Raw genomic sequence first — 17695 nt, 5'->3', positions numbered from 1 at the left:
ACAAAGTCATTTCGATAATATTACATTAAAGATTAAAGTCTTCAGTCACCTCACAGATGTAAACTTTTACAAGAAACCGAAAGTATAATATTGTCATAATATTGTTATGGGCTACAACTTAATCCCATTTTGTTTTTGCCTATATTTCTTTACAATTTGGAGAATGGAGTACGCCGAATTAGCTATTAACCATTCCCTTTTGCGTGAGTATCGTTGGATGTACTGAAAACTATCAACAAGTTGCTCTGATACTGTAGAAGTCTTAAAACCCCGAAGATTCTCGGGGAAGCTCTGGAGTTGGAAAGTTTCTAAGCGGGACTTCAACTTGCCTGTATGCGCATGTCCCCTCACCTCACACGATAAACTTAGACATATGTCTTCCCCCCATTCCTCCACTCCAAGTCTCCCACATCTCCCCTTAAAGTTTGAAAAGCACCGGGTTTAAGTTAAAGAACATGCCGTGGCAAAAAAGTCTTCACTCATCGAAAAGAAAATCCGTCCTCTTTTGCAACATATGGTATTAAATCACGACTTCACACCAGCAATCAGATGAACAAAACTTGTTATCTAGCTACACTTATAATCAAATGAATCATGGACCTACGTTTATGTGTATTTTACATCATGCAGCAAAGACAACTGGTTTCTACACTATGAATACATCTTTCCTTAGCAGGCTATGCTAAACATGATCCAAATTTTCAATAGAGAAAAAAAAGTTTATTGAATGTTAAGACTGAGAAGCCATTACCCTCCAGTAAATATGTTTTAAATAAGTCACCAATATGTACAACACACCTTATTACACATTCTGATCATCAAGGGGAAACTTCACCATAAAACAAATTTCTCTACAAAGACAAACAAAATTAGACATAACACTAATAACCAACAGCCTTGTGCTTAAATCCCCACACAAAAATTGGTAGGTTACATCTACTTAAAGGCCCTGAGGTTAGATCTAGACAAAGCGTTTCAGTGTTACAGTAACCAATTCAAACTATCTTTGACTATTCAGTAACATGTGACTTTTGTCTGCAGTATTACTACTATGAATACAAAGTCAAAAGAATTGATAATAGATAACAGATAAACAGATAACAGATAAATATAGTGTTCTTTCTGCTCATTAATGTGCTTTCTTTTTTTTTAGTAAATACTTCTAAATTCTATACTACGTCAGTAACTTTACATTAATAAACCTGTACCCTGTCTTTCATTTAAATCACAGCAAGACTCCATACAATGACAGAAAAGATAATGGTATTTCTAACAACTCAACATGAATTAAAATGTGACATATCACTTAAACCACTACTTCATTTGCCATCAGAAGAGCTTTTTGTGTCAGCTGATCAATAAGCTGATCAAAACAGTAGAAAGAAAAAACTTCATCCCATTACCTTCGTTAATCATCAGCTTGTCCAATACGGTATTGAACGCATGAAAAGATTAAAATTTTGTGCGAAAAAGTCTGCCATCAGTAGTGTAACACGTAACAGGATGCATTTCATTATACAGGGCATCTGGCAGGGAGCAAGTGGAAAATTATCAGAATTTAGTAGAATAAAGTGTACCTTATGTATTAAAAACTAGTCAAAATGAAAGGCCGGTTACCCTGTAAGGCTCTACATGCCTCTGTAATGACGACAACATGTACGCATACATTATGTGGAACCATCATTCACTGATGTTAAAACATTCTTATGTCAGGTATGCTTTTTAATATAATCTAAACTCTATGTGCGGTCTTTTTTTTTTGAGGTCTCAGTATGTTATTTCTACATGAACAGTGAGATAGAAAAATCCTAATACTTTTCACCGGCGTCTTTAACAGTGACAGGATTTAAATAACTGCACTTTTTCCACTGAAACCCAGCCTTGTTCAGTGGCGCACTGCAGATACTCTCATGTATACATCTTTAGTCTACTATTTTAAATGCATTCCAGGAGTTATGTTGTGATGAGGTTTTGCCAAGTCAATTTTTGTCATACCCAGTCTGCCTCCTTTCTCACCTCATTTAAATCAACTTCAATTTTTGACTTCCCACATTTCCCAGAATAAACTGAATTCTGATAGCATGAAGTTTCAACATGCTGTATACTGATGAGGGTGGCAAAGACGTCAGTAAGAACCAAGACATGTGCAAGCCATTACAATGCATGTATAAGACCTCTAGCTTCTCTTCTGTATTATACCACAGTCACTTTAAGAGTTTGTAAGTGGAGAGATGGAACACCTTGCCAGCCTGACCTTGTGGTTAAGTTACTTGTTTTTTGGCGCTTTTCACTAAATATTCAAACCCCTGTCCCCTTAAACCCGTTGAAGAATGTTGGGACATGGGTAGTCTGGTACAATGTTAGTCAGAAGAGACGAAGGTTCCCTGGACAGCGGAGGTGGCAGCACTGGCTGCGGCAGTCTGGAAGGTTCGGTTGGTCAGGACTCCTTGGGAGAACTCCTGCTGGGCCTTGGTAAAGCTGGCACCTGTCCTTCTGTACTTAGAGTGGACCTGGGGAAATGGGAGAGCGTAGATGTTAGGGCAGTGACAGGTTTATGAATCACACCGGAGGAATCACGTGTTCCTGAAAAAGTTTAACAGCTCTCACTGTTAACCTGCATATTTGGAGATTATCAAAGTGAGGCTAGCCTGAGTAAAATGGGAAAATTTTGTCAACTGGTTCCTGTACAGTTCAGGCCAGTTTCAAAACAAAATACATTTCAGTGAAATTTGATGGAAAGTTATTGGCCAAGGAACAAACGATTCCGTTCTAGTACAGAAGCAGGTTTTTTTTTTTTTCAGGGGTTATTTTGGGCATTTTAAAAAGTTTTCACTATTTTCTCATGAAATATTGTACTTGACAAAAAGATGTTGGTTGTCTATCAATGTGTTTTTTAACGCCGATTTGGGTAAAGATGCAAGTTGAACATTTTCTAAACAGCTCTTCTACTTAAGAGGCACTGCACACTTAAATGTGTTTTTTAAGCTGTTAACTAAACTATATGACTGTTCAGTGATGAATCACATCGAGGCTGGTGTTGATGTTGACATTTCATGGGTTGAAAAATGGCTCAACACGCCATCTATTGTTTTAAAATCATCCTGAACCTTGCAAAAGCCGATGCTGACATAGAGTCATCTGTTTGGATCTTATTTACGTCATGAAATTTGTTAACCCTCAAATGAGAGGCGGGCAGCCCACCTTCCCCAGCACTTGTCCTTGAGTGGGAGTGTGTGAAACCACGCTCATTTTCAAATACATACTGATCAAGACTCATCATTCACAGGAGTATATGCTACTTTTTGCAAAGCCTCTACTTAGTATTTTTCAATTTTGGAACGAGGGTTCCAAACTTGTGCATTTGACGGCTGTAGAAGCGCCAATGGACTGCAATTTTTCCCTTCAGACTGCATTTGGCTCAGCAGTGGTTGCAGATAGCAGCAGGTCCCTCGATAGCAACACACTGCTATGTACATTCGCATGCTGCATTTTTCATTAGAGTGCTACTCTAAATACATGCTCGGCGCCAAGAGCTCTGGCTTCAGGCATCACCGAGGCTGGAGCAAATGGCTTAAATTGGGCTTGGGACCGCTATGGTCCTCCACCACACTACCTCTAGCTAGCTTGCGGTCACTGAGCAACTCCTGCCTCACCCCCACCCTTGCCCACTTTTTAGCATTTTTCAAAATTATGGTGTAGGTGGAGTTAGGCTCAGAGCTGAGGGTGAAGTTACACTTTAAAATAAAAATGTCTGGACTGTACAGGCTCTGTTGAGGTACATGCTCTCTGAATACTTCCTCGTCATGATTTTCAGCAGGTGTGCACAGCGAGAGCATATATTTGCAGAAAAAAAGAAAAATGAAGGACAACATGGTTTTCGGACTCCACATAGCACACACGATTGCTATTAAAATGACACCAAGCCTTATTACAGTGGCCACAAAGTGCTACTGTCCTAAAAAAACAACAAACAAACAAACCAAAACACACAGTTGGCTTTCTACTTGATAAATGTTTCCTTCTCCAATTTATTTGCCCTCATCTCCATCTACTGTATTGGGTCACGTTTTTGTTGACTCTCTCCAAATGAATTGTTTGTTGGCTCAGCTTCCTGACCTCCGTTGAGTATTTCTGAACCTTTATATCCATTCAGCAGTTTGTAAATCTTCATATTCCCTCTGATGCCTTGGTTGCTCTTTCATTGCAGCTTCTATTCAAAGTTTTTGTCAGCACAATTTTTAGTTTGTCTTGTTTTGTTTCTCCCTTTGATCTGCTTGCAGTCTCACTGAGTCGGAGTGAAAATAAACAATATAAAGCCACAGTGTGAATACCCATATTTATATATCCACGCTGCACCATGTTTGACATTCTATTTTTGGCAAGTTCAATGGATTATAAGACACTGACATTTTTAATTTTAATGCAAACATACAGTATGTATAGACTGCAATTTACTTTAAAATATTAATATGATCTAACCTACTCAGGGACGGAAGGATATATTAATTGGACTGGTTAATATTTAAACTGTAATCAGATTATCTGCAAAGTACAAACAGTAACAAGGCTCATTATTCCCTTTGGTGAAGAGAAGTTGAAAATTTTACATTGGCATACCATTTTCAGTAGGATGACAGCCAGGACAGCGTTTACAGTGAAAAAACCGGCGACCACCATCATAACCACAGACACAGCCAAGTTTCTGCCGATCATGCTGATTGATGCGATCCATCCACTGCCAACAACAGCGACATACAAACAACCAACCATGTGTCATTTCACATATTCTCTACAGTGAGCGTGTAATAAACAGTGTACAATAACATTTTTGGCACTAAAAGAAATAGTATGAAAATTACTGAATTAAAGAGAAAGGACAGAACATCCTAACCTGCCCAAGTGACCAATGCAAAAGCATTAAGTATGAAAAGGTGAATGATGGAAAAAAGAAAAGCCTAATATATTATATGCTATAGAAAAGAAACCCAAAGAGAAAAGGTTCCACACACTTACAAAGCAGCAACCCAGACAAGTTAGGGCAGCAGGAATCTGTCAAAGAGATGCAAGAGAGGAGATACAGGGAAAGAAAATACACACACAAACACAAAGGTGTGAATGAAGAAACATACTGACCCATGCATACCCACATTTACTATAAATCTACCCAAAGCAGAGTGCACAGACTCATTCTTACTGATGAAAATAGAAATCTGTTGTTAGCAATGAGCAACTGTCTCATGCATTTACACTACACCTTCAGACTTTCACCCAGCATGCAGCTGAATATTGAGTTGAAAAGGTTTCCACCGACCTGTTTCCCCACTTGGGGATCCCCACAGTTTGGATAATGTAAACTGCCACTTGGAAGAAGAAGACAAAAAAGAAGAAAAAGAAGCTGAAGGAGCTGTCAGACCTAGGGAGGAAAAGTAGACAGCACAAAGGACATGTCATTAATGTTATTTAGTATTTAAGAGATGTATCCCTATTTCTACTCCTAGTACTACGAAACGGTTACAATTCAGGACGTAATGCAAATAGAAAAATTCTTCATCGTCAGCACAAGGCTACTGGAACAGTTTACCTGAAGGCTCTGTAGACTGGCCTGTACCAGCAGATGAAGGACACAGGGGTGAAGAGGATGAACCAGAGGATGGACAGACCAAAGTCCACACCGTACTGAGAGTCTGCAGTGAAGTAAGCCAGGCAGGCCAGCACGTTGAGGAAGAGAGTGGCACTGTGGACTGGGAAGAATCACAAGAAACCGATGAACTGGGCTGAGAGTGGCGGAACAGTAACTATCATCAAAGACTTCAACCTAGGGACAAAGCGCCCCGCACTGCACAGCTAAAAAAATAGAGGTGTGTGGATTTTTCAAGTGAACCATCTTTAGAGAAATGAATAGCTGTGAGCGAAGTTTTCATTAAACCTGTAACAAATACTGTGTGACAGATATTATTGACGCGTAAGATGTTTGATGGGTGAAAGGGTTTGGCACTGGCGGTCGAGTTGACTGCACTCGGCCGGATTGTAAAAGAAGTGCAACTGAACTGAATCAATGTACATTCCACGAAAAGAAACCCAATCATGAAATATTAAAAATGTCATCATATAATGACAAAAGACAGGAGAAATCAACAACAGTATGTTTAGGAGTCATGTAACTGTGATATGCAATACTTCACATAATTGTCAGATTGTCAGATGGCCTATTGAAATAATCAATATCTTATAGTGAACTAGGGATATTATGTTGTAAATTATGATTATTTTGTGAGGTAAAAATCAAAAATGTGAAGATGCTGATATTTGCCAGCCCTACAATCTACAGGAGTTGTGGTAATAATCCTGGTCCATCTCCAGCTCAGTTTACGTACAAAACCAGATGTACAGATGTAAACTATACTAACCTACAGATCAATGACTCTTTCATTTACAAAAACAATCCAATCTGTTGTCTGAGGAGGTACTGAGGAAGTACTGCATGTAAGGGTACGTACACATCCACAGGTAGTACATTCTCTTGCAGATCCTGCGGAACTCCTCGGGGATTTCCTCCTCAAAGTCCTGATAGAAGCAGGGCTTCACAGGGAACACCTTGGGAATAGGTGGCCAGTTGTTCTCTTTAGCTGACAGACAAAGATTTCACAATTTGATTATTCTGAGTGGTGTGTGGATTCTTATAGTTCATATATATATATATACACACACCACATATTTCACTTGCAACTACTCAAAACAAGTGCAGCGTCTTACCTCCAGTGTTCGCTCTGCCTGCGGTCCTGTTCTTTAGATCCTGCTCCTTCCGGTCCAGCTCAGCTGCTTTCCTCTCCAGCTCCTCCTGCTGTTTGATCAGGTTAACCTGGGCAGCAGCTGCAGTTGCCTGGTGAGCGATGGAAGAGCTGCGCTCTTAACACTGTGGTCAATACTGTCACTGCGTCACTTACAAATCCCTGCTGCATTGTAGCCCTGCGACGGGAAATTAAGGAACTACACTACAGGCAACGGTACATCCACCCGACACCTAATTCAGCTGCGTAAGACACCAGCTTTTAATACCAAATTTTATCCTGATTTTCAGATCGTAACTACTCACTCACTACTATACGACTAAGCATTGAATGTGAAAGTAAGCGATTATATTGACTGCAGTGCAGCTACTTATTCTTAAAGTGTGATGTAATATATGTTTGTAGTATTTGTTTTGTTGTTTGATTAAATGTTTTGTTTTTGTTATGCGTGTAAAACAGTGTACGCATTGGTGTGCAAGACAAATTTCAGAAAAATATTTTAATAAAGTGAAGTCAAATCAGCTCAAATATTAATATTGGTGTATATGCTGACCAAGTAATATGATATTGTACCCAAAAAGCACTGACAACTTAATTTTTCAACTGTAAAATGTGTAAAATGTACATATTTTGGTTACAATCACCCAAATTTCAAATACTGTCGGCCTCAAAAATTAATTATTGATTAGGCTCTACTTTGTTCTGCCACAATTCACTCAAGTCAAAATAGTAGCGTATTTTTACTATAACTTTCCTGATCCTAATCTATTAATTGATTCAAAGCCACGGTCAACTCCTGAAGACAAATGCACTCTGGCTAGTTAATCTCAACTGAAATATAAAACGGCTGAAATGTGATTTCACAACAGCTTATTTGATCTCCTTTATTTGTAAATGTGTTGGACCGTGTGTGTGACTCACTTGTGCACTCTGCTCCACAGAGGTCTGCAGTATGGCAGGTTGAGAGGAGACTGAAGAGATGGGGATGGTCGTATCGGAGCGGTTTCCCTGCCAAACGATCGAAGCAAAACTTCTTTTTAAAATAACTAAAAGACCTCTCAATGATGGAACACCTATACATCACATCCATGGAAGGATTACTGAATGGGCCTGCCAGGCACAGGCCCAAGGGGCCCAAGGGGCCAGTGGACCCATGGGCCAGGGCCTTTGTTTGAGTACGTCTGTCCACAACCACATCCGTAGTTACAGTAAAAACAGAGGAGCTAACCATTTCAGTTGCAGAGAAGGGGTTGAACTCTCCAATTCTTTCAGAGATTCCGCTGGTGGCTTGTGTGACTGAGGCATCCTGAAAGAGAGATCAAGACATAACTTGCTGTTACGATGTATTGCTGAGAGGTCATGAACCCTCAGTTTTTTTATTTTTTTTATTTGGTGCTCCCTGTGGAGTAAGCAGCGTCCAAGAGAGTCCCAAGCAGTCCAGGAAGAGCACTTTGAATGCCGGGTTCACTCACACCACATTAACTATTTATAGACTCTCAGTAAGAGAAAACCCAATCCCTCAGGTTCGTACAAACAATATGTGCTTTTTATTTTAAGCAAATATGTCCCAGAGACATATGTTGAGACCTGTGAACATTACTGCCCCAGAGCTATTAGATATGAAAACACTGGGGTGTGATAATTACAGTAAAAACACACACACACACACAAAAAACAAACAAACCACCTAATGAAGATCCTGTATGTGTATGTCTACTAAATGCGCCATTAAATGACACATCGCCCCTCGGAAATCCGGTTTACAAAATCGATCAGTTGGTTTCTATCAATGTCGCATTGTAGAGGAGTCACAGTTGATGGCTATGTTGCATAGCGGCAGGCACCTGTTGTGGATATGCTCACCTGCGCAGGTGACTTAGCAGCCCGCGTACAGCGCAAACACACCGTTTGGTAGGTTTTTTTTTTTTTAATAGACAGCCCATGACTGGACTTCAACGTGCCATACCGCATAATAGGGGCGAATCTTTTAGCCAGGAAATGCTGAGGCCAAACCCAGCAACCGACCAAACAGGTTTCTGTCCTAGCATATCTCAAGCTGGCACTTCACACGAAAGACCTTCTCAAAACCTCGGTTCGCGGAGGGGAAACCGAGCCCAGAGCCTCACCTGGAAGGGATTCACGTCCACCGGGTCAGCGAAGGGGTTGCTGTCAAATTCCGACATTGTGGGGGGGGAGTATACCTCTCGTGAAATAAACAAAACGACGGCTCCCGGCTCCCGGCTCCCGTCTCCCCGGCGGCGGCGGCTACTGCTGCTGCTGTCGCTCCCGTGTCCTGATGGCGCCGCCGCGACACTGCGGCCGCTGCGCATGCGTCGCTCGATGTGTGGGGCCCCGCGTCACGGGAAGCGGTCCGGAGTCATTTCTTATCAATTAGCCCATTTTTTTTTTTTTTTTTTCCTAGAAAAAAATGCCAATTGGTTTCAAATGTGCGGTCCTCGTGACGGTCTGTGTTCAGTCCACTGCGGAGTGAGCTCCTTTTCAGCGGCGGCGGCGGCGGAGGAGGAGGAGGAAGTGTTCAGTGGGAAGCACCGATGCCACAAACAAAACCCCTCCGTTTTAATGGAACATAATTAAAAGCATGTGTGCATAAGCGTGAAAATGTGCTTCAATTACAGAAAGTAAAAATAACCATTGCTGAAAAATGGTCCCTCGTTTCAAAAACAAAACGCTGTTGTATTCGGGGTGACTATTTTTTTTTAGGAGGCATTAACTAATGATTATTTCATTATCGATTAATCTGCTGGGTATTTTCCCAACTAATCAACTGATTCGTATAGAAATCGTCTGAAAACAGTGACGCCGTCACAATTACCCCCGAACCCAAAGGGTAACGTAGAAAATGCACAAAATTATTAGAAAATAATTAAGTTATTACAGGGGAAAAGCAGCAAATCCTCACATTTGAGTAGCTGGAATAATAATATGAAAATGCTGCTGATCGATTAATTGACTAATCATTTCAGCTCTAATTTTATATACTCTTGGGTACTGTTGACAATAGTACTATAGTACTGAGTTTAATCTATTACAACTAATCATATTTATAAGCTTTTTCATATGTTTTGTATGTAAAATCCTAATTGGTGAAGTTACTAAAGTAAAAGTCAGATAAGTAAAGAGTACAATTATTCCCTCTGAAATGTAGCGTAAGAATAGAAAGAAAATAAAGCACAACAACAGCACCTCAAATTTGTACTTAATTACAATTAAAGTTTAAATTCAGTTTATTTTCCACCTCTGCTCTTTTTAAAACTTTATTCTGGTCTTTTAAATTGCCTTTAGGTGTAGTTGAAATTATGGGTCACGTAAATGACTCACTAAAGCTGAGTTAAATAGGAAAATGGGAATTTCGTATGATAAGCCTGTTCTATTTAGGTTATTTCTTTTTTTAGCGGAATTTAATTTCTTTTATATTTCTCTACTATGTTGTATTGCTTACTGCTTCCATCCCATGCAGCCGTCCTAAATGCTGCTTGTGTGCTGTCGTTGTCTTTTAGTCTTTTAACTCTGTAAAACACCTTGTGGCTCTCCCTTGAAAAGTACCGATCTTCTCTGTGCTCTTCATTTTGGCGGGCTGTCACACAGTCATGGCTTACTGGGACCTTTGAATATAATGGAGCCATCATTGATGTTATTACTAACATGTGTGCTTTTTCTACTGTTTTTACTGTAACTATTTCAACACAGACCTGAAAAATAAACAAAATGGAAAAATAGGCTTAAATGAAAAAAACCAAAACACTTATTAATAACGACAGAAGACATTGTGATTTTATGTTCTTGCTTGGTTGCTATTGAGCAAACATTTTAGAGACAGGAGGTGGGGATGGGTTCAGGAGTGGGCTTAGCAATAGATTTCAAGAATAGAATGGCATTTGTCCACTATACTGTACATATGAACTGTACTGTACATTACAATTGTTGTATGGCTGTTAAGCAGTGAATGCATGGATTTAATACACATCCGACATTCTTTACAGAGCTGGGATCCCCTGGGCTGGAACACACACCAGCTGACTTGGTCCCTTTGATGGCGGTATTTCCCTTGTAAGGGAAAAAAGCAGCACAAACTTAAAACACACAAAGTGGTTTTTCTCTTTCTCACAAATGCATACAATCACGCATGAGCGTTTGGCACATGCACACACACACGCACACACATACACATAAATCATCCACTGCCCAAATCCGTACATCTCTGTCCAAGATACTCAAAAAAAAAGATAAATATTTGACTTCAACTACCCAGCAAAGGCTGGTGTTCCGGCTTTGTACAGTATTTATACCTGTATATTATATGCTATAAAGAATTTCTGTGACATTAAAATTTATTAAATAAGGGAAAAATAAATTTGTAATAACAGAGCAACCACTGCTTACACTCATTGTTATGAACTGTAAACTCATAAAGCAGCTAATAATGGAGAGCTTTAATTTCAACATCTGTGACACCTGATGTTGCCTGATATCTTCGTATTTGCTGTAGTACACTGCTTTAGCTTTCCAGCGCCGTAACATTCCCTAATGCTGAGTGGTCTTCAGCATATTCCAACATTCCCTTTTCTCTGTCCTGCTGTTCAGTGTGTCTCCCCTTGGCGCCGAGTAAAGTGCTGCCAAGGCACTGTGAGAACATGGGTGGCAGTTTAATCTACAGAAGAGAAGCACTTCATCTGACTCCTGTCCCTCTACCACACATCTCCCTCCTCTGAAGGTGGAAACACTATACACGGCAGCCGGGGACTCGTATTTGCAGATTTCAACAAAGAAAGGCTAAGCAAGAGTGCTTTGAGAAGTGGGCATCAGTCGCCACTGTGTTACCTCCCATTGAGGACATACATGTCTTCCAAGGAGTTGGATAGGGAGTGCTTTGGTGTCCCAGTGTCCTTCATACCATGAATTCATTACTGCCATACAATACCAGCTGCTGTGGTATGTCTGGAGGGTCCCTTCCATGGCCACCACCATCTCTGGAGTGCCCCAGGGTTGAATGCTTGGCCCCCTTAAGTTTCTGTTTGCCCTTCTGTGGACTGAAGGTGCCTCGGCTGGTAAACAGGGGCCTTTCGTCATACGCACCTTCCTGATCTCCCGTAGGGCTGCCATCTATAGTGTCGGTCCGGGAGGCTTGACATGCATTCAGAGCCTGAGCCTGGGGCTGGGCTGGACCCGAGCCTGACGAGGGAGACTTGGAGTGGAAACGAAAGCGCCGGGTGGTGGCAGAGGAGGATGAGGACGATGGGTGGAAGTGTGAGGAGGACGAGTAGGAGGAAATACTGGAACAAGAGTCAACAGAATCCAGAGAGTCAGGCTGCCGGTGGAGAGCGTGGCGTCGGGGGCTCTTCCCGTCAGATCTCCGAGGCCAGGGGGAAGTCAACACAGGACCTCTTTCTGCAATGAAAGGCAAAGACAGGTAAAGTTTTTTTCTTTTTTTCATCTTTTCTCCCGTTATACATTACAAAAACTGAAAACTGAAAGCTGAATTATGATTTCCTGTATAATGACATACCCGAGAAGTCAGAAATGGTTCCCTCAGAGTCGACATTGAGGTTTTCAGAGCTGTCAGCTGTTCCAATAGAGGCCTCTGACTCCAGGGTCTCATCATCTGATGCTCTTGGCTCCAGAGTTAGCATCTCAAAAGTCAACTCCTCTCTGCAGAGGCAAAAATTATCCAGAATAAAAAAGTGAACTGACCACACACGGCGAGACAGAGCTAACATTAATAAAACATGCAAAATGGTAATGTTAATTTTTGTAAATTCAATTCTTTTCTACAAAAAAGGTATTGTTCTGATACAGTGTTGTATGGCCTTATAACATTAAGTCATTTACAGCTCATGTAATATTTCAGAACATTTTAAGTGCAGTGACTGAGTTTACTTCTCTTTCTGCAGGCTTTCAATTTGTTCCGTCAACACTCTCTCTTCCTGCTGCATGGCTGCCTGCTGATGGTCTGAGATTTCGGCAAACGAGTCCGCCCCCTCTTCACCACCGCTCTCTTCTACCACAGCATGGGCCACGGATGGTAGCCGGGGACTAACTGGAGGCGAAGGCGTGTGGTAGCTTAGTCGCTGTACGTGGCCTTTTCCCTGAGAAACAAATCAAGGACAGATTTTTTTCTTCTGACTAATGTGAACATTGCATTTGTGATACATAAAAAAAACGTTGACCAGCACTGAATGAAAACATTTATGCTGTCATATACAGTACATTTAGCCACTTTAAGCAAGAGTCTACTCACTCACACATGCAGTGACTGAACCACATGAAATGACCAGTTATACATAAAAATAGCACAGCAGCACTAAAAAGACCGATTAAACTCAGAGATAGGTAAAACACAATGATAAACAAACGTTACCTTTTTAGCTGCATTTGGCTGCTTAGAGCAAAAGTGAGAAACACAAAAGAATAGGAATCAGTGAGTCCAAGTTCCTATAGGTCATAATAGGAGTTTTAAAACTATAGTCTAGTTGTCTAAGTCAACTCTCGAAACTGTTTTGCTTCCTCAGTTTTTAGCCTGTTCTCAGTTTCTCAGTTCTTGGAAGTGAAGCTTATGGTATATTTGCTGGAGATTGTACAGGGAGGTTCCTCTAAGGGTTAATGAGAACACAAGTTAAGCAATGATTTATGTCCACAATTTATCCAGAAAAACAACATCACAATTTCCAATTACTGTCCTAGATCTCATATGAGAGTGAGACACAGATGTAAGCTCTTCAGGCAGTATTTGCTTAAAATCTGAAAAGTTTTAAAAATGTTTATAGATTTTAAGTCATAGGATAAACTAAAAAGAGGTTCACTTTGTATATTCCATACTCCACATGGCATAATGTGAATCTAATAGGAAGCAACTGCATGTTTGCACAATGTCTTTACTTCCACCCACAAGAAACAATTACAGAATTACAGTCTAAAATAAATAAATAAATAAATTAAAATCAAACGAACCAAAGCAAAACAAAACAAAAACAAAAACAGAATCAGAGACTAAGTAAAGTGATGACTCATGCTTTAGGGATGAAGAAAAAAGATGTTAAAATTTGAAGAGATAAGACTGTACAGTGATCAGCATCACAACAACATCACCAGTGGATGATGGTTCGGGAAGGTGATCCATGGTGTGTGTGCATACATACCATAGTGCGTGCTATGCTCATAAATCTAACGGCTATTAGTACGGGTCTCTGGGTAAAAGAAAGGACAGGTTAGGGAAGAGAATCTGGAGAGGAGAAAAACTAGAAAGGAGGAAATCAGGTAAGGTATAGAACTGAAGGAGTTGGCTCAGTCAGGTAGATTTAGCAATGGAGTCACTGTAACTACGTGACTCTAATAACAGAGGGATTAGTCATACTAGTCATATTATTTGGTCTTACCATTGAGCGTCGAATGAGGGTCAGTCTGCACTTGGCCTTGTTTTCAGCAAACTCCAGGGTACTGATGTCCTTTAGTCGTACTTTGTACTTATTCATCTGTTCACAAATGATAAGTTCTACACACCTATGGAGGGACAGCGAGAGACGAAACCACGTCAGAATGACTGGAAATACTTACAGTCGGAGTAAGGTATTTATTTATATGATACATTATGTGCCTCACATTTCCCCTTAGGCCAGTGGTTCTCAATTTTTCTCTGTCCAGCCCCTCTTTGGAAACAGAAAACAGATCCATGCCCCCGTCCCATTAACTTTATCAACCATTTATTGAAATAACATTACCCTGATGTAATTTATGTTGTGAGTTGTCAGACAACAACAACTGCAGGCTGTTCTGACAGTGAGCCTGAGAACAACTTCAGTTGACTCTAATTATGCCTGATGCTTTTGCTTTTTAAGCATCATTGTTTTACATTTTTCTTCTCCTCTCAAAAATCTTCTCAAACATTTGTCCCAATTGTACTTATGCTGTCTCAATAAATGTCGCTAAATTGGATCTTGATGGCCTTGAAAGAGACTTTTGCTTATTGTTCCCACATGAAACAGATTAATTTAATTTTAGATCCACTCCAGTTTTTCCTCCTGGTCATGTGTGCCCACACTAAAAATGCCTGTGTACCCCATTTGTGGAGCCCGGCTCGCACTTTGTGAAGTACTTTCTTAGGCAAAGGCACAGAGTTTATTTGACAGACATTAAGTAAGTTCTTACGCGGTTGTTTTGCTGATGTCCTGGACACTCTGCAGTGGATCAATGGTGTCAGGACAGCGCAGGATACAAGGAGCGAAAACTATTGCCAAGGCATTAGCTGACATGCGGTTTGTCTCCTCTTGCAAGGCGATCCTAAAAGCATGAATTCAGTATTAGAATAGTCTATCAGGTAGGAAATAAAGCAGTTTCATGCATCAATCCTACTGTAAGATTTAGAAGAGATTTTTTTATTACCTGACAAGATGGAATATGAGGCGTTCCAGGGTGTTTAGGTGAGTTCTGCTTAGCTGGTCAATAACTGAATACACCCCTCTGATCATTTCCTTTTTATCCTGCAAACCTGAAGAGGCATTCCCACAAGATAAATCTCCTTTTGCTCTTACTGCAAACAAATGTATCTTCTGCTGTTTGCGATACTAAATTGTTATTGTGGACAGAATCTACATTCCGATGCATGTGACGCACTTGAAGTCATAAGAGAGTTGGCTACCTGATGTTGACCACTCACCCATGGCACGTATAAACTCCTCGTACAGCTCAAATGTCATGAGAGGATTAGGCAGGTCTCTCAGCCACTGCTTGAAAACACTAGCAATAACATGGATGTTGTAGTCATCCAGATTCATGCTGTCCACATCTGTATGGTCACAAGGAGAATGCAGACAAACCGAATCACATTTAATCCTTTCCCACTGATGTTTCTCAGCTTTAAAAGCCAGCTGGCAAAATTCACCTGTACATAGCAAAAGTTACCTGTGTCGAGTCCCTGCTTGAGTTCCTTAATTTTGTTGGTGGAGCCAGATTTTCTGTATATTCCTTCAGTGTAGAGGCCGTGCATCTCAATGTAGTTGATAAGCTTCTCCACTACCAGGGGAACTGTCCTCTCGTCATTAGTCAGACGAGAAACTTCCACTCCGAACTGTCTGGAGGAGAGCTCCGGATCAAACTGTTCAAAGACACAAACATAACATACTCTGATAAACACATAGACATGTTGTGTATCTATACATGAAGACACACGCACACAGCAATAAAGAACAATATTTTTAAAATGCATACAAAAATTGGTAAAGTTCCCAAACAAACAAAAGAGAAAATAAATAAATAAATGAATAAATAAAAATCTCAGCCTGCTAAATATTGTCTTTTAAGAACTATCACTTCCATTGTATTTGGTGACAGAAGTAAGACTAGCTCCTTTATATAAACCTACAGTAATACGATTATTGTCATGGGACATTATTTTGTGGGTTCACAACATGGGCGACTCACCTTCTTGCTGCATTTGGTGGTCGTCTTCTGGCAGCACTTTCTGTGGCAGGCGTAGCGGCACACTGGATAAACGCAGCCAGAGAAATCAAACAGGTCATTTCCATTATCAACAGAAAGGCAATGCCTCCTCATTATTCAGCAAAAGTTGGGACTAAAGAAAACAAATGTTATCACAAACAGCATTGGCCGGCATGAAGAAAACATCCTGTGCGAATAAAGGACCAACTGTGTGGAGGAATCTCTGGCGACACGGAGCCGCAGACCCCATGAGTCCAGTTGAAAGCAATCTGATTAGGAGGGAGAGAGGGCGGGGCTCACTCTCAGAAGCCAGACTGAACACAGCCAAGCCACAGACATGGTATGCTTTGTGTGTGTGTGTGTGTGTGTCTGTACACGTTCATGGGAAAGTCTTTGTGAAGATGAGGGGTGTTTGTGTGTGCAACTGCCTTCACAAAGATTTGGCATGAGAAGCAATTTCCTCTACGACACATTGTCTGACAGTAAATTAATTTCACCACACAACTAATATTCTCCTGTTGGTTACATAAGAACAATGTTGTCTGTCTGAGTGTGAGTGTGTCTGTGTGAGTGTGTGTGTGTGTGTGTGTGTGTGTGTGTGTGTGTGTGTGTGTGGGTGTGAGTGTGTGTGTGTGTGGTGGCGTTACAATAGCCACTGACATCAATTTTAAGGACATTACAGTTATTTTGGATTTTCCACCACCAAAATCTTGTTGGTGAAACTGAAAGACTAGAACTTGTTTCACTGTTCCACTAAAACGAGTTTTAGGGGTAAATCAGAGATTCGCTTTACCCGTGTTTATGTCAAGTACAGAAAATTGTCGTAAAATCTTTAATTTCAAAAGTGCTGTGGTATCAACCCAAATACCCATCACGGGGTCTTCAACTGTATGAGATGTTGGTGCATGTACAGGTAAACACATAAGGCTGCAACTAACAATTGTATTTATTATCAATCAATCTGTTGACTTTTTTTGCCAAGTAACTGATTGATGATTTGGTCTATAAACTCTCAGAAAGCAGTGAAAAATTCCCATCATGAGTTCCCAGAGCCCAAGGTGAGCCTGTCAGATATCCTGTTTTGTCCTATTAATGGTCCAAAACCCAAAGATATCGAATTTACAATTACATAAAACGGAGAAAAGCAGCAAATCTTTACAATTAGGAAACTGGAACCAGCAAATTCAGGGAATTTTTCCTTGATAAATAACTAAAACAGTTACTTGATTATTAAAATTGTTAATGCGTCATTTTCTGTCAGTTGATTTATCGATTTATTATTTCAGGCCCAACATATTTAAATTAAAAAACTTTTTTTCCCCCCTCCAACACCATCCATGGGTTTCAAAACAATACATTAAAAAAAAAAAAGGTTCATAATCATTTCAAGACAAAGATCTATGAAATTCAGGGATTCTCAAGGTCCGTTGAATCCCTGGTGTGATATATCGTATGCA

At 40.4% G+C, this 17695-nt stretch overlaps 2 protein-coding genes across 6 annotated transcripts in view; both read right to left on the bottom strand.

Annotated features, from left to right (window-relative positions):
• Positions 1-681: 681 nt before the first annotated feature.
• Positions 682-9076, bottom strand: scamp2l (secretory carrier membrane protein 2, like). The gene is made up of 9 exons (XM_040139308.1): positions 8915-9076; positions 8017-8094; positions 7710-7796; positions 6754-6880; positions 6498-6626; positions 5582-5741; positions 5312-5413; positions 4618-4735; positions 682-2510 (listed from the first exon to the last, which is right to left on the bottom strand). Exons 1-9 carry the CDS (start codon positions 8969-8971, stop codon positions 2361-2363), a joined length of 1008 nt encoding a protein of 335 aa, XP_039995242.1. The 5' UTR covers positions 8972-9076; the 3' UTR covers positions 682-2360.
• A 989-nt stretch (positions 9077-10065) lies between these two features.
• Positions 10066-17695, bottom strand: part of myo9aa (myosin IXAa) — an 85565-nt gene continuing 77935 nt past the window's right edge. For 4 of the 5 annotated variants that reach the window (XM_040139295.1, XM_040139266.1, XM_040139286.1 and 1 more), the window contains 9 exons: positions 16221-16282; positions 15702-15894; positions 15457-15585; positions 15183-15288; positions 14949-15080; positions 14180-14303; positions 12684-12892; positions 12313-12455; positions 11695-12194 (listed from right to left, as the gene is read on the bottom strand). In XM_040139295.1, the coding sequence (XP_039995229.1) occupies positions 11695-12194; positions 12313-12455; positions 12684-12892; positions 14180-14303; positions 14949-15080; positions 15183-15288; positions 15457-15585; positions 15702-15894; positions 16221-16282 (1598 nt within the window). Of the gene's footprint in view, positions 12195-12312; positions 12456-12683; positions 12893-14179; positions 14304-14948; positions 15081-15182; positions 15289-15456; positions 15586-15701; positions 15895-16220; positions 16283-17695 lie in introns of all 5 variants that reach the window. The other variant, XM_040139258.1, reaches the window with a different exon arrangement.

The sequence above is a fragment of the Xiphias gladius genome, chromosome 1, assembly GCF_016859285.1.
Source record: "Xiphias gladius isolate SHS-SW01 ecotype Sanya breed wild chromosome 1, ASM1685928v1, whole genome shotgun sequence".
Taxonomy (NCBI): Eukaryota; Metazoa; Chordata; class Actinopteri; order Istiophoriformes; family Xiphiidae; genus Xiphias; species Xiphias gladius.
Note: the sequence above shows the minus strand (reverse complement) of the source record. Positions and strands in the feature narration are given on the sequence as shown.

Bases quoted from the DNA above. Each gene is read 5' to 3' on its own strand.
- scamp2l (XM_040139308.1), bottom strand. From the start codon at position 8,971: ATGTCGGAATTTGACAGCAACCCCTTCGCTGACCCGGTGGACGTGAAT. The intron at 5,414-5,581 runs GTAAACTGTTCC...TTTCCTCCCTAG, and splicing joins CCAGTCTACAGAGCCTTCAG to GTCTGACAGCTCCTTCAGCT. The intron at 4,736-5,311 runs GTCGGTGGAAAC...TGTTGTTGGCAG, and splicing joins ATCCCCAAGTGGGGAAACAG to TGGATGGATCGCATCAATCA.